Raw genomic sequence first — 15,146 nt, forward strand, 5'->3', positions numbered from 1 at the left:
GTGCGCGCGCGTGCGCACACACACACACACACACACACACGCATTCATTGCACACTAAAAGGAAAAAAGAGAAACTTGGAAAAATTGGAAAACTGCATGTGTATGCTTGATGAGGTTATTCTTTGGACTATGCACTATGGTTCAGTACTCTTGACATCAAAAGGCCAAGAGAACACAAGAAGAGAGGGGAAGGAAAGAGGAAGAGAGCAAGGCTTTTGTGTCTCCAGTCCTAAGAGCTCATTCTCTAATGAGGCCCAGTCAGCAACACAAGGAAGCTGCTGTGTGTGTGTGTGTGTGTGTGTGTGTGTGTGTGTGTGTGTGTGTGTGTGTGTGTGTGTACGCACATATTACCAAACCTCTCCAATATTTAAAAAAATAAAAAAATCCAAGACCCAAAACATACTCTCACAAATCTTTGAGACCTCATCTCTCAGCGCGATCTTACAAGTGTTTAGTACAAGTGTTGTGTTGGACGGCCTTGAAATGTGATTGAAAAGCAGCTTTTGAATTTGAAAGCAGCCAGGTAGTGTTAAATAAAAGTGACTTAAACTGTTGGGGAACCAGAGAGGTAGAGCTTGAAAAGGTGTGTAAGTCAAGTAAAACTGTGTGCATGTTTGAAATTCAGGAGTTTAAAGTGTGATTTGCAATTGTGAGACAAATTGCAAAGGAATGCTCACAATAAGCTGCAGTACATGCTTTTGTTTTTTTCTTGCTCACCTGACATCATCCACTGGTTTCTAGAGTTTGAATTTTTCATCCTTAGGCTACTGAGATTTTTATTTTCTTTTTCTCAAGTCAGGAATGATTATATTTAGATGAGCGGACTGAGTGATAAAATGTCTGAAAATACTGCCATGCATCCATAAGCTGCATGAGTGCAAACTTTCTAGATACTCTGTACCTCACATCAAGTTATAATACACTATATGGACAAAGGTACTGGCCACTCACAGGTCATAAAGCACAGTGTGTTTACGACGCACCTCTGCATGGCTTAATGGCTCACTGTGGCTGTAGTCGGCACCTAATGTAAAGAATAAAGTAACATGCCTGACAGGACAAGTAGAACAAGAAGAACTATTCTGTGCTGGGACTTAACTGACTATCCAGTTCATTTGAGGTTGAATCCCCACCAGCAAATAATTTACAAGCGCCTTTAACTGTTTATGCTGACAGACACATGACATTGCAGAGGTTCCTATTAACGGCACATTTTCTCTTCACAATGACAAAAATCATCATTGCTGTATGGACCGCATGGAACGGCTTCTCGTTATCTGTCAGGAGATAATTGGTTCTCGGAACAAAAGAGGGCAAATAAAAATGATGTGTGTCTCCCATGTAACCTTTGTGGAACATCAAAAAGGTGCGTTTGCTTACTTGTATCTATTTACAACATAGTTGACTAAACATTGTTACCTCACTGAGGCTTTACTTATTTTCTTCAAAAAACTAGTCTCGCAGCGCTGCCAAACTGGCTGATATTGTATCTCGCATCACACCAGAATTCCCTACATTTTCAGCTTGAGTGTGTCCGATCAGATTACCTCTGCACTATACACCACTGTGCACTTACGCCAACTGATTCTGGAGCTCCTTTCTCCTCTTGCACGCAGGAATCAGAGACCAAACTACATCCAACAATGTAAAATGGCAGGTAACAGTGAGGGGGGACTTTATAATACTGCATTGTACATCAAAATGTTGATATTTGTGCTTTATCAAATGATCTGATCACGATCAAGCAATCAGAGCTTTGATTAAAGTTTTTGTTAAATAGTTGGGTAAAGATTTTTTTTAAAGATTTTTTTTTTTGCTTCGTTTTAAAATCATTTGCTTGTCTCTTTGATTCGTTGTGACCGGTTGCCTTATTCCCTTACCTTTACAACCACCCACCCGGCATTTTTCTGTCCCCCCACCCCTCCACCAGTTTCAGCCACACATCCTGGAAATCATAAAAAGCCTAGAATAAAGCCGACTGTGTTCGAAAGTGTCTAAAGCCTGTGAATGTGCTTATCACACCGCAATCACACCTGTTGGCTGGTTGAGGTCCGATCAGTATCATGCGCGTCTGCAAGCAGCAAAGGTTACCTGCAAACAGCATGCTAATTATGCAAACGCGGCGGCTATACGATGGGATTTGAAGAGGCTCTTTGTACTTCCCCTCTTGGGGGGGGGGGGGCTGGTCAGAGGTAACAGAAGAGTAGAAAAGACAGGCGTTACCGGTGAGGGAGAAACACTCACTATGACCTGTGTCAGCAGATCTCTTCCAGTTCTGCCAGTCAGGGAGCGCTGTTGGATCTCCTCGCTTCCACTCTGCACTACCAGGTCAGTACAGAGAGCTACAGAGGGTAGATGGATAGGTGAGAGTCCAAGGTGTGCTTGTGTAAGTGTTTCTGAACATCTTTTAATTCAGTCTTGCTTTTCCTTTAAATAGACACTGATCAAAGTAGGAGATGCATGTTTCTATAAAAAAAATAAATAGGTGTGTTTTTAATGCTCCTTGTTACTAATGAAGCACAACCACTGACTGAACTGGTGATGATAAGGCTGTGATAAGGCTGAGCCAGGCCCTGTGGGCACACTGGCTCTATAGCTGGTGCGGAACGCTAAATTGTTTTATCATCCCTAATCAAATAGTGCTAGCTGCAAAACATATCCACAAACATTTGTTTATACATTGGTTCGCACTTGTTTTAACATGACTGCACAGCAGGTTGGAAACTTAGAGTGTGAGTTCGGTCATGGGACAATTGACAATTGAACAAGAAGTGAGAAAATTTCCTGAATGCGATTGTTTTTCAGAGATGATACTGGCTACGGAAACTCGTGCAGATCAGGGTGTGAGTTATTTTACCTTTTTCTTTGTTTGTTGCATTTTTTTTTTGTTTTTGACCTGATAGATTCTTGTGCCTGAGCCAAGTATAGGTAAGTGATTTTGTGTTTTTGTTTTTTGCATTTGGCAGAAGGTTTCTGCAGGGAACCTTCTGCCATTACAGCTGTCAGTCTCACTACTGACAAAGAGAAATTCTTTATTTGTTTATCACCAAGTAGGCTGCTTTAGATGTCTAACATTTTATCCTGCTGCTCGCTACTGCTGAGAATGGCTCCTGGCACTCTCTCTTACGTCTATTGTGCATTCTGTGCTATTCTGCCTCAGGCAGCAGTTAGAAAGCGACAAGGACGATATAAACCCAGCAGCCTGCTCTTGTTGGGAGGGGTAAGGTGAAAAGAAAAACAAGCGGTGAGAAAAGAATAAAGACACAAAGGAAGAAAAGAAAAGAAAGGGAGAACAACAGAAGGGATTTGCATTGCCAAGCCTCCTGGGGGGAAATGTTGGGTTTTACATGTTACAACTTGTTGGGTAACTGAAGGTTTTGTGTGAAGTGATTCTTGTGCCGTGGGAAGTATAACGTTTCAGTGTTTTGAGTGCTCAAAGGAAAGGAGGCCATTTTTGTCAGAGGACAGAGGTATGCTCTCTCCTTGTCATCCTCCAGCCCCTCCCTGTCTGCTGTGGCGGGAGCGCTCAGCTCGCAGCGGGTAGTCCTGGAACAGCACAGCCATGACTGTGGTTGGATAGCGAGGCCACTGTGGTCTGCTTTCAGACGAGTCCTTCCTGTCAGAGACTAATTACGTGTTTTGTCGAATGTGATCGTATTTGAATGACGCTAGAGCTACGAATTATTAGCTAATAACAAAGCTAACCGGAGCTAGTGTAAGTTATCAGCTAACACTAGGTCTAGCTAGCTTTGTTCTAGTTTGTTTAGCTAGGTGGACTCATACGTCACTTTAATTTTGGCTAGCAAAAACTGCAGTTGCTTGTTCTCTAAGCAGTTAGGTTAAGTTAATAACTTGCAGATATAGAAATAGAATACTTTCTTTAATATAATTATTTAATATTTTTGTCCACAAGGATGAATTATCAACATGTAAAATTGCTTAGCTAGCATGTTACCAAGAGATGCAACTTGCCACCAGACAAAGTATGCAACGTCTCGGGTCTCCAGTCAGTTGGAATTTATGGTTCAGCTTGCTCATAGTGTGTAGGTAGTTAGGGATGGTCGGTCTGGCAGTCAGTGTACAAAGTATGTTTTTCAGCCAGTCCGTGGGCTATTCTTGCTTGTGTCGCTGTTGGTCTGTCAAACTGCTGAAGCGAAGAGTGACATTCTAACATACAAAGAGCTGAAGTGGAACAAAGAATTAAAGTATGCAAAGTGTCCACTGCAGCCACTGTCTGTGCTTTTCATGCTGTACTTTTGATCTTTGAAGTTTTTTCACGCTTCTTCCTTGTCAACCAATCAGCATTTGGCAGATGCTTAAATCACAAGGCGCAGTTAGAGTTCGGAGCATTGCATGGGGGGGCCCTGAGGGCCGAGAACTCTAGAACTCTAGAAGTACAGCAGTGGCATTCTGCAGTGTTCCTCCTTTTCAATGCTCTGCCAGGCCTTTACTGCAACAGCTCTCAGTTGCTGTTTGTTTGTGGGCCTAACCCTAAAGTTTGGTCATCAACAAGTGAAATGCATGCTCAATTGGGTTAAGATCAGGTGACTGACTTTGCCATTCAAGAATATTTGACTTCTTTGCTTTCATAAACTCCTGGGTTTCTTTGGCTGTATGTTTTGGGTCATTGTCCATTTGTATTATGAAACACTGCCCAATCAGTCAGACACAGTATGTCTCTGAACTCCTCAGAATTCGTTCGGCTGCTTCTGTCCTGTACTACATCATCAATAAACACTAGTGTCCCAGTGCTACTGGCAGCCATGCACACCCAAGCCTTTGGCTTTGGACCATGAGCTGTTCCACGCCTTCTCCATACTTTTTTCTTGGCATTCTGGTAGAGGTTAACCTTGTTTCCATCTGTCCAAAGGGTGTTTTTCCAGAATTGTGTTTTTGTGGTGCTGACTTCATTGGTGCTTTCTGTCTTTCTCAGAATGTAACAAAAGCTGTATCAATTTCTCAGAAGGGTTTTTTCTGTTTCCTCAGCTTAAGGATGGCTTGTTTCACCTGCATGCAGAGGTCCTTTGACCGCATGTTGTCTGTTCACAGCAAAATCTTCTAAATCAAGCACCACACCTCAAATCAACTCCAGGCCTTTTACTGCTTAATTGATAATAACATAACAAAGGAATTGCCCACACCTGCCTATGAAATAGCCCTAATTGTGCAATTACTTTTGGTCCCTTTAAAAAGAGGGTGGCACATGTTAAGGAGCTGAAACTACTAAAACCTTCTTCCCATTTGAATGTGGGTACCCTCAAATGAAAGCTGAGAGTCTACGTATCATCATGTCCATGTCTATTATATAACTATAATTGGAATATTTTTCAGTAAACAGGTGAAAAAAAACAACTCTTGGCTGCTCTGAGGTCTGTTTCATTGTGATTTCATAGCAGCAGGTGGTGAGCGCCTATAAAAGCTGAATAACACCGTAGGTGATTGAAAAACAGGCCTCAATCAGATAACCTTAGAAGAAGCCAGTGCTATTTAAGTCATGCAACACACCGCATATACATGTATGCACAAGGTCAGGTTCCACGTAGGTGCAGTCAGTGCAGATAGGCTAAGTGTGTATTTAACTAGAGAGAGATGTGAAGGCAAGCGATAACCTGATAACCTTGACTGGTTTGCATTGTTCACCCTAAGGCACAAAAGGTATTGTTTTTGAAGTACCTTTGTGCTTGTAAAAATGCATGCACCTGGACGCACATTCCTCGCTGTCAACAACTGTGCGGGCTTCTGAGATTCTGTGCATACCTCTGCACTTGGTGACACCCACACACACACACGCAAACACACACAGAGTATGTGCAGAGGCGTGTGAAAGCCACCTGTGGCAGCTCTGCGGTCCAGCCCCTGTGGAACGTGAAGGGAAGACCCAGGAATAACTTGCTGTGTGGGACTCAGCTCGGTATGTTGCCACTGCCGCCTGCGCGCAACCCTCCAACCCCCTCTCCTCCGGCAATCAGCCCCTCGCCAACACATGGATGGTGACTGCTGCAGTGTTTGCTTATAACAGTTTCCCACCTCCATCCCTCCACAATTGTTCCTTCCCATACCCTACAAAACTACACACCTCAGCTGAAAGCAGACGTCAGACAGGATTAGGCTGATGAACAGTGTTGTGGGTTTGAAGCTGATGGTAACTTTTCCCAAATATGACAGATAACAAATATAATCAGGCAGTAAAATTTGAAGCAAAATCGCAGTCGTTTTTTTTTAATATGAAAGATATACAAATGAGTGTGATATCATCTTTAAACCAAGAGTAATCAAACAGGTGGCATCAAATGAGTTCGATTGCCGGTGATCCCCCTGCTTGCAGGTGTGTTTATTGTGCTTTTTAGTTACCGTCAGCTGTGTAAATTAGATTTTCTTTTATCGCTTTGTGATTTGAAAACACAACGAGTCATAAATGCGCACACATTCACACAGGTTTAGAGCCTAGCCAGGCAGGTGGGTTTGTGTTAAAATGCACCAACAACATTACTGTGTGTTTCCTAGAGTGCTGGAAATGTGTTTTTCATGTTGCTTGGCGATGGCAGAGGGGCCGGTCAGGAGCTTCGGGAGTGTTCCCAGAGGGCCGCGTAACTGTTGAGCTGGTGTTCTCATAAACAAAATATGTTCATTAAACTCATCAGGTAAGTAAGGGACGTGTCTCACTTTACAGGGTTGACACTGCAGCCTTTGTAGAATTGCAAAGGGAAGAGGCCCTCTTCAAGTTGGTCCAAGTTGCTTGGCTTTAGTCAAGTTGTCATTATCCTTTCTCAAGAGGTCATAGGAATCCACATCACCTGCTGAGATAATTACAAGTGTGGCATTTATTATCGACAAACTCAATTTAGAGTTCAAGACAAATATAAATCTATAAAGATTTTTTAAATCTAGTTGTCAGAATTTCCTAAAAAACAAGCTGTTGTCATAGTAGTGAGTGAAATTCAAGTGTCTTTGACCATGATGAAGGTTTCGGTGCGTGTTTAGCTGTTTATTCTGCCAATTTGCTTGAAGATTAAATTAAACATTATTCCAGTAGACAAAGTATCTCAATAGTTTTCTGTGGTCATGCTTGCACCACATAATAAGCTTAGATTTGCTTGATGTTGCTTGCTGGACTTGTACCAACTGCAGAGCAACTGCACCCATTGAGTTTTTCACCTGAATTATGCTCCGTCGCAGACATGTACAGCTGACAGCCAATTATTCATTCCTGTTATAGTTCTTTGAAGTCTGCCACCTGGAGCGTAGCGTAGTTGGTGCATTGCGATGTAAATTATCTGCAGACAAGTCCTTGTGGTCACAGGAAACAAACAGACTTCATGGACGTTCCTGCAAATGCTTGCACTCTCCGTCCATTACTTGGAACTAAAATCAGACTGTAAACAACTCTTCTGTGACCACATGGCAGCTGAGTTCGGTGCACGACGTTTCTACCTGTGTTTTGCAGCTTATAACACACACACAGACACACAAACGCATGCATATACATCACTGAGGTTTGGAGTCTTGGACCCTGGCAGACAGGTGGCTTTGTTTAGAAACACAGTGTGCAAGCTGGGGGGGGGGGCACTAATCATTATTATGCTTTCCGCAGAATGGTGGCGCTTGTTTTTTTGGTTTTTTTTGCCATGTTCCTGAGTTGGTCGGCACATTCCGCTGGCATTGTTATCCGGCCTGTTTCCTGCGGCCGGCGGCTTTTGTCAGCCTCTCCCCCATTGTCTCGGCTTCCTTTGTTCCCCGGCTCCAACAATGGCTTTTTTTCTGCCTCTTTATATATATGTGCACTTTTTGCCCTTGTGTGTTCTGTTTGTTTTGTTCTGCTGTCTGCTGTGTTTTTCTTTCCTCCTGCTGTAGAACTGGGAAATAACACACGCATGCACACAACCCTGAGTTGATTTGTTCAAGTTCACTCTGGTTCAAACCTCTCTCACTCAACCTGTCCCCTCTTCAGTTTTCTGCTTTTCTTCCTCACTGAGGCGTTGTCTGTCTCCCTCCCCTATAACCTCTCATTATTCACTGTCACAAACTGAGGGAGACACACACACACACACACGCACACTTTAACACAACCACCACCTAACTCTCAAAACTGAATTCAGGAGTCGCCATTTTTTTCTTAAATTTACCACCTTAAAATTCAGGTTTCCTTTAAGAGGCAGAAATGTCACAAATTGATTTAGCTATTTGTCGCAATTATTAAGTTATAAGCAGGATATAAGCAAATTGCATCTAATTATGGAAAACCAGTAAGAATCAGTTTTTTACAAAAGTCCTTTTTTAAATTTTAGACATGCTGAGACTTGCAAGAATAATAAAAAAGTACTTATTTTGATTGCTTAGAGTCAGGGTTTGGGGTTAGGGATGTCACTAATGATGACTTCAACCTTGGAGGGATAATGTGAGGTACTACTGATGTGGAAGGCTGTCCTGATACTGTTTTTGGGCTTGGAAGATGTGCCTGATGAGCACTGGGGGAGACTGGGTGCTGACAGAGGTCAGGCAGAATAGCTGACACGGTAAATGGTATGGTAAATGTCACAAAACAAACAAACGAACAAAAAAGAAAATCCGAAACCCTAAATGGAAACCAAATGCATGCCCAGTGGCTATCGGAGAGGTGGAATATTTGTGCGCATGCCTGTAAAAGTAACAGCAATCAAAATAATGGGGAAACAGCCAAACTGAATTATTTTTGGAGTAAAAGATCGCATAAGTGTTAGTATTCAGTATAAATTCTCATAGTACTCATTATTTATTATTCACAGCTTACACTTCTTTGCTTTAATCATCTATAGCAGTATTTGATTACAAACTTCTGTTTGAAATTTGACCATATTGTTTATTTTCCCTATAACCGTTCATAAAGCTTTCATAGTTGTAAGAGTCTCTAACCCACTTGCTGACACACCTCTAAGGATTCCTTTTTCGTCCTTAGCTTTAGTCCAAATAAAATATCTCAACAGCAATTGGATGAAATTTTCCACCAACAAATTTTCTATTATTTTTTCTTCTTTGCTGTCAATATGTTTACTCCCAAATCTAGAACTGGGAGATTACCCAGTGCCCAAACCTCAGCACACCCAAATGACAGCTACTATTGTGTATTTTTTTTTTTTGTCTTTCAACAGAATGGTTGAGCCCAGCCCTCCAGCACTTCACATTCACTCCAGTGGGGATGTCAACATGGCAGGCGTTGGTGTCAAAGTAGAACGTGAAGACTCTGGGGGAGGGGCTGCAGTGGATACCAGCGTCGAACTTCGTAAGACGTCTCCTTCGCGTGATTGGTCAGGAACTCAGCACCTTGAGGCTCGCCAGTTGACCCCACCACTGTCTCGCTCCCCTTCAGTAAGGATTACGAAAGGCATGACAGGGAATTTTAGGAAGTCAAGAATGTGTCATAGATTGGTATATCAAAATATAAAGTATATTTGCATGTTCTTGGTGAGATTTTCGTTGAGGTTCTCTTTTCTCTGTCCTGACAGGAGGGATCTCCAGGTAAGGACCTGCCTCACAGACAGAGCCCCATGGGACTGAAGGAACCTAGGATGCATGATCGATCAGAGGGACAATCCAACTTGAAAGAAGGTCTGTCAAAAGCACCCAAATCTTTATTTGGAACCACAGAGGTGCAAACAGAGAGTCAGTTCTGTCTTATTTTGTCTAATCTGCCACTGTGTTGATGTTCATTAGCCTACTGATTTAATACATATTAATAATATCTAATTATAGGATTCATTGCTAGTTTTATTATTTCTTGATTGTTTGATTGTGTGCTGTTTTTAACTCAAGAGAAAGTTTTATTTGTATCATACTCTTATTTATAATTTACTTGGTGACTGACTGTACCATTATGGGTTGATGTCTTGTGCTGGTTTTATCTGAAGACCCAGAGAGTAGTTGTTGCTGTAGCAACAGCTCACAGGGATCAGAATAAAGAGCAAAGTCAACCTCCCAAGAAGGAAAGAAACTGTCCTGCTATTAGGAGCAACTTAGGGTTGAATGTCCAGCATTTACCATTTAACTGGGTGGCTGTTAAATGAAATGGCCACTGAAACTTGCTAAGTTAAGTTAGCAAAATACTTGGCATTAATACTTCTACAAAGAATATTTTCCCAGTTTTATAAGGGACAGCACAAATACTCGCAGACAGCCAGATACCGACAATAAGATGATATCACTGTCACGCCTGCATTCAAGCATGAGGCCTGAACTGGTAAGGTATCAGCTTAGCAAAACAAAAGTTACTCACCGTAACATGTAAAGTTTGTCATTTTTGACTCATGTTCTATGCAAATATTGAATGTGTGTTTTGCTTGTATAATGCCAGTTTACAGCAACGGTCGTATGGTTAGTAGCCAGGATTAGGCAACTGTGGGAAGGAAGAACTCAATTTTAACAGGAAGAAATTTAATATAGAACCAGGCTCAGGAAGGCATAAATACTTAAGTTAATTAAAATTGACACGTTTGTATCTTGAGAGTAACGTTTTAGAACCAAGCTGTTTGGATGTTAGCATGTAGTCGGATTGGCACTTAACAGTTTTGCCTCAGTATTTACTGGATTTCAGACAGTTGTATCAATTCAGCCCTCAGCCTTTCTCCTTTCTGCACCTCAGTGTTATTACCTTCTGTGGGAGTCTTTCTCTCTTACTCGCACACACGTCCATATAATTTTCCCATCTCAGACTTTGATGACTCCATATCTTACGTGTTTGAGAGCGCTACATTCTGCTGCTATTCAGCATTAAACAATACAGTCTGCTTAAAATCGATGTGTGGAAGTGATGGTTTGTCTCACAAAGCGAGGGTGTTGTTTGGATTCCTGAATAAGTTCAGGGGCATTTTTTTTAATGTCTGATTGTGTTCAATTTCTTTCGTAGGGAGTGAAAGGCTTCTCTCTGAGCCGCGTGCAAGACTCTCCTTGCCCTCTAGTCTTTAACCAGCCTGCACTCCTTGCCTTAAATCTTTCTCAAATTCGCTCCAGTCGCTGACCTTGAATTGTTCTCTGTCCAAATATTGATCCACTCAAACACTCAAAACTTCTCCCTGATGCACAAACAACCTCTGCCCTTCGACACCTCAAACGTCTTCTTCAATCAATGCCATTAGAAAGGCAGAAGAGAGGCTCAGAAAGTAGTTTGGTGTTAGATGTATTTTATTTGACAGAATATATTTTTCACGCCATCTACTGCTGCCCACTGCGGTTCCGCTGAGTACCATTTGTGTCCTCTTAACAGTGATGCCTACCATTGAGAAGCTGCTGAATGCTGACTGGAAGGAGAAACTACTGGATAAAAGCACAGTGGGGGCAGGACAGCTGAAAGGTTAGCTTCAAACACTACAAACACCATCATATTGTACATATACAATTAGACCGTATGAATTTCAGCTTTTCTACTCTAGTTCTCATTTGTTTTATCAATTTAAAAGCATCATATATAACAGCTTGGTGCAACAGCGGCATGTGGCACACCATTGGTTTGACATTTAGATGGCAGATATTTAGATATTTCTTCTTCTACTTTTTTTTAAAGGTAAAACATAACCAGTGTATGTGAAGGCTTCATTAACCCTAAATTTTCACCCATGCGAAAGTGTAGTGATGGCGTTACAAAACTCGTGCGAGTGTTCTGGGGTTAACAATGTAATATTTATTATATGTACAGTGATAATTGAAATCCAGTCCTGGCTGTCACTGTGCCCGTCTCACTGATATAACCACACTCACAGCACATGTGTGCTGCTGTTATCTCAATAATTTCACTGTATCATTTGATCCCTTTTTTAGTATTTGTTTGCACATGAATGTAATGATTATCATAAACCCACATTTGCCACACCATGTTTACCACATGGTAGAACTGAGGAGAGAGATAGGAGATTCTAGCTGCTCAGCAGTCCTGGGTCATCTTTTCAGCCTTTTTTGTTTCATGACAGATGTTTTCGTATAGTAGAAGGAGTTCATGGCAGGCACACCACTTCAGTGTCCGCGCTCTTCTGCTATGAGGAGCGCGGACATGAGGTTTAACCCTGTCTTACTGAAATGTACGTGGCCTCCCCTGGAAAAGACATTATCTGGATGGGATACATTGTTCTGAAACCTGTATGTACCTTTCAGCATTAGTGGTGCCTCCCCAGATGTGCAAACTGACAAATTCACCTCTGTGCCATCAGGGATGCAGACTTTTCAACTGCTTGCTCATAACAAGCTGGATGGTCCGTCTCATTTTTAGACCAGAGGAAGTGGCATTTGTGATTTTCAAAATTTTGATTTGTCTGATCTAACAACAGTTTTGCGCTTTGCTTCAGTCCAGCTTCAGAAGGCCCGAAGATCACAAGCATTCAGAGGTGGCCTTCTGTCTTGTCCCTTGTACACAGAGAATCCTCCAGAATCAGTGAATCGTTTGATGATATTATGTACTGTAGATAAAAAGATATTTACAATCTTTCTGACTTTGCAGTCAGAAACATTATTCTGAATTTGTCCAAACTCTGTAGGTGCAGTTTTTTACAGATTTGTGAACCTCTGATGTACTTCTTGGAATCTCTTTGTATAACCAGTCATGTTACTGACCTCCTGCCAGTTAACCTAACTGGAAAGTGCTTCTCCAGCTTTGGTGCTCCCATCCCAACTTTTTTGAGATGGTATTTGAGATGTGAGATATTTTGAAGTTTTACAATTTCTCAGTTCAGACATTTAATGTGTCTCTACAGTGAATAAAATAAAAGTTTATGAGATTTACATTTTACACAGAATCCAGCTTTTTTGGAACTGGCTTTGCAGTTTTGGCAGCGATGAAAGATTTATTTTCATAGTGAAGACGCGTCTGTCCTTCAAACATTATCTACAGTTTCTGATCTAAGCAGTTTGGTATAGCAGCTTGTTTCTGCCAAATGGGGAAAAAAGATGCTTATCAGTCTCAACCCTTTCAACATCCTTTTCTAGCAGTTATGAGATTACAAGATAGCAATTGATTTTGAAATATAGGAAACATAAAGCAACATGTTACGAAGAAGCTTCAGGTTTTTTTCTTTGAGATGTTGTTTTTTCTGAATGTGTGAAATTTGACCCAAGGAGGGTGTGAGGAGATAAAAGACAAGATATTACATTTGAAAATGATCCTGTGAAAGTCAGAAAGGTTTTTGTAAGATTGAGAACATTGTTATTATAACAAGATTTTTTTAAAAGAGGGAAAGTTTAACATTAAAACATTTTTTTGTGGAGGAAAAAAGAACATTTTTAGGTAATTACAAGAAATTGTTCTCAGTCTCTTAAAAATGACAAAAATTTTGTATTTTGTGAAATTTTCTGATAAAAGTTTCATCTACAAACAAGAGCAAAATACTTTTTTTGTAAAACTGAGAAATATTATTCACCATAAAAATATGATTTTTTTTATAAAGAGAAGAAAAGCTTCTTGTTTTGAGAACTTTTGTGGGAAAAATGGGAAAACATGAGAGGTTATATAACAAAACTGTAAGAACAAGGAGAGCATAGTTTTTTTTTTATCCCTCCTACCGGAGGGATAAAATGTTCCTATAATATAATAATATAATGATGATACTTGGAGACATTATTAAAGCAAAAACGGAATAAAAAGGAATAAAAAAAAAAAACGGCCTTATCCGGCATAAAAACACAAAGCCTCCCACTCCTCCCACCAGGTACCCCCGAATCTCTGGCAGAGAAGGAGCTCCAGCTGTTGATGATGATCAACCAGCTGAGTGGTCTGAGGGAGCAGCTCCTGGGAGCCCACTCTGAGCAGAGAAACATGGCCGCCCTGTTGCTGGAGAAACAGCAGCAACAGATGGAGCTGGCTCGGCAACAGCAAGAACAGGTATCTCTACCAGATCTTTGCATCTGTCACCCAGTTCAACAGAACATGCAAACATGTGGACATCTCAAAACAAATTTCTGTCTCTCTGCTGTGTATTATCTTGATGAAGAATATAAAGGGCCTTTCTGACCAAACAGACGAAAAGCCCCTGTGTGCACTGGTGCTCGTGTTCTCGCTCCATACGAACTCTAGGCAAATTAGATGGCCGAAATTGAAAAAAGATCTTTGTTTAATGTGCCTTTTTTCACACAAGTCCACAGAAGGAGAACACCGCATGCACTCGCCAGCTTTTTTCTGGAAACAAATGAACCGCTGCACGCGTGCGTCATGGCTGATCGTTAGAATTTAGACAGGCTAGCGCTCACTTGTTGTGTGTCTCGTATTTCTGTGTCTCAGATCGCCAAGCAGCAGCAGCAGCTCATCCAGCAGCAGCACAAGATCAACCTGCTTCAGCAGCAGATCCAGGTCAGCTCCTCTCACGACTTTTCGAACATCTTCCTGAATCACTTCAAGGAGCAGAATGGGAGATTAATAAATGAATGTGTGAGACGGATGAGGCTTGTCTGTAACATGCACGTGTCCTGCTCTGTCCCAGCAGGTGAACATGCCCTATGTGATGATTCCAGCTTTCCACCACACCACCCAACCCCTCCAGGTCAACTCTGACCCCCAGATGACCTTGCCACTGCAGCCGATCCCCTGCAAGCCGAGTGAGTAATCAAGTGGAAAGGTTTCAGTTTTATTATTATTTATTTTTTCATATGAAGGCTGACAACAGTGCAGCATTTGAAGAAAGCTCGGAGCTGCTTTGTTGGGGCAGGCTTGTTGACTCAGGCTGTGGGATCTAGGAACACCGCTCTGATTAATGTATCCTTAATTTTAAGGAATATCAGGCAAACACTGCAGACATTTCTAGTAATAGCAGGCAGGCTTTTGCAAAATTGGAACGTTATGACGGCAACAACAAGGTAATATTCTTCCTAACATTATGTAATCTGTAATCCATCACTCATATTTAAACATGTTTGCAACCACATAAGGTAACTTTGAGAGAAGTTGCCTTTAACAACCTCTGACCTGTGTGAAGGGCATTCTGCCACCATAGAGTAATGCATTACTTTATTACTTTTAAAAAAAGTAATGAATCATGTGTAATACGTTACTTTTACTGAGTAATAAACACAACACTGACACTGATGGTCCATTTTAGTCAGAGAAACTCCCAGCAAATCAAAGTATTTCTGGAGGGCTCAATAAGGTCATGCTGTATACTACATTCTTCTTCAAATACTGCTGTGACCTGCTAATAATC

The 15,146-nt window shown here is 41.4% G+C and overlaps 1 protein-coding gene across 1 annotated transcript in view; it reads left to right on the plus strand.

The window, feature by feature from the left end:
• Positions 1 to 15,146, plus strand: part of LOC116327019 (transcription factor SOX-13) — a 50,239-nt gene that overhangs the window by 19,966 nt on the left and 15,127 nt on the right. The window contains exons 2-7 of the mRNA XM_031748476.2: positions 9,126 to 9,342; positions 9,480 to 9,582; positions 11,234 to 11,320; positions 13,662 to 13,834; positions 14,231 to 14,299; positions 14,430 to 14,544. Of these exons, the coding sequence (XP_031604336.1) occupies positions 9,127 to 9,342; positions 9,480 to 9,582; positions 11,234 to 11,320; positions 13,662 to 13,834; positions 14,231 to 14,299; positions 14,430 to 14,544 (763 nt within the window). The 5' untranslated portion in view covers position 9,126. The remainder of the gene's footprint in view (positions 1 to 9,125; positions 9,343 to 9,479; positions 9,583 to 11,233; positions 11,321 to 13,661; positions 13,835 to 14,230; positions 14,300 to 14,429; positions 14,545 to 15,146) is intronic.

The sequence above is a fragment of the Oreochromis aureus genome, linkage group 5, assembly GCF_013358895.1.
Source record: "Oreochromis aureus strain Israel breed Guangdong linkage group 5, ZZ_aureus, whole genome shotgun sequence".
Classification (NCBI taxonomy): domain Eukaryota; kingdom Metazoa; phylum Chordata; class Actinopteri; order Cichliformes; family Cichlidae; genus Oreochromis; species Oreochromis aureus.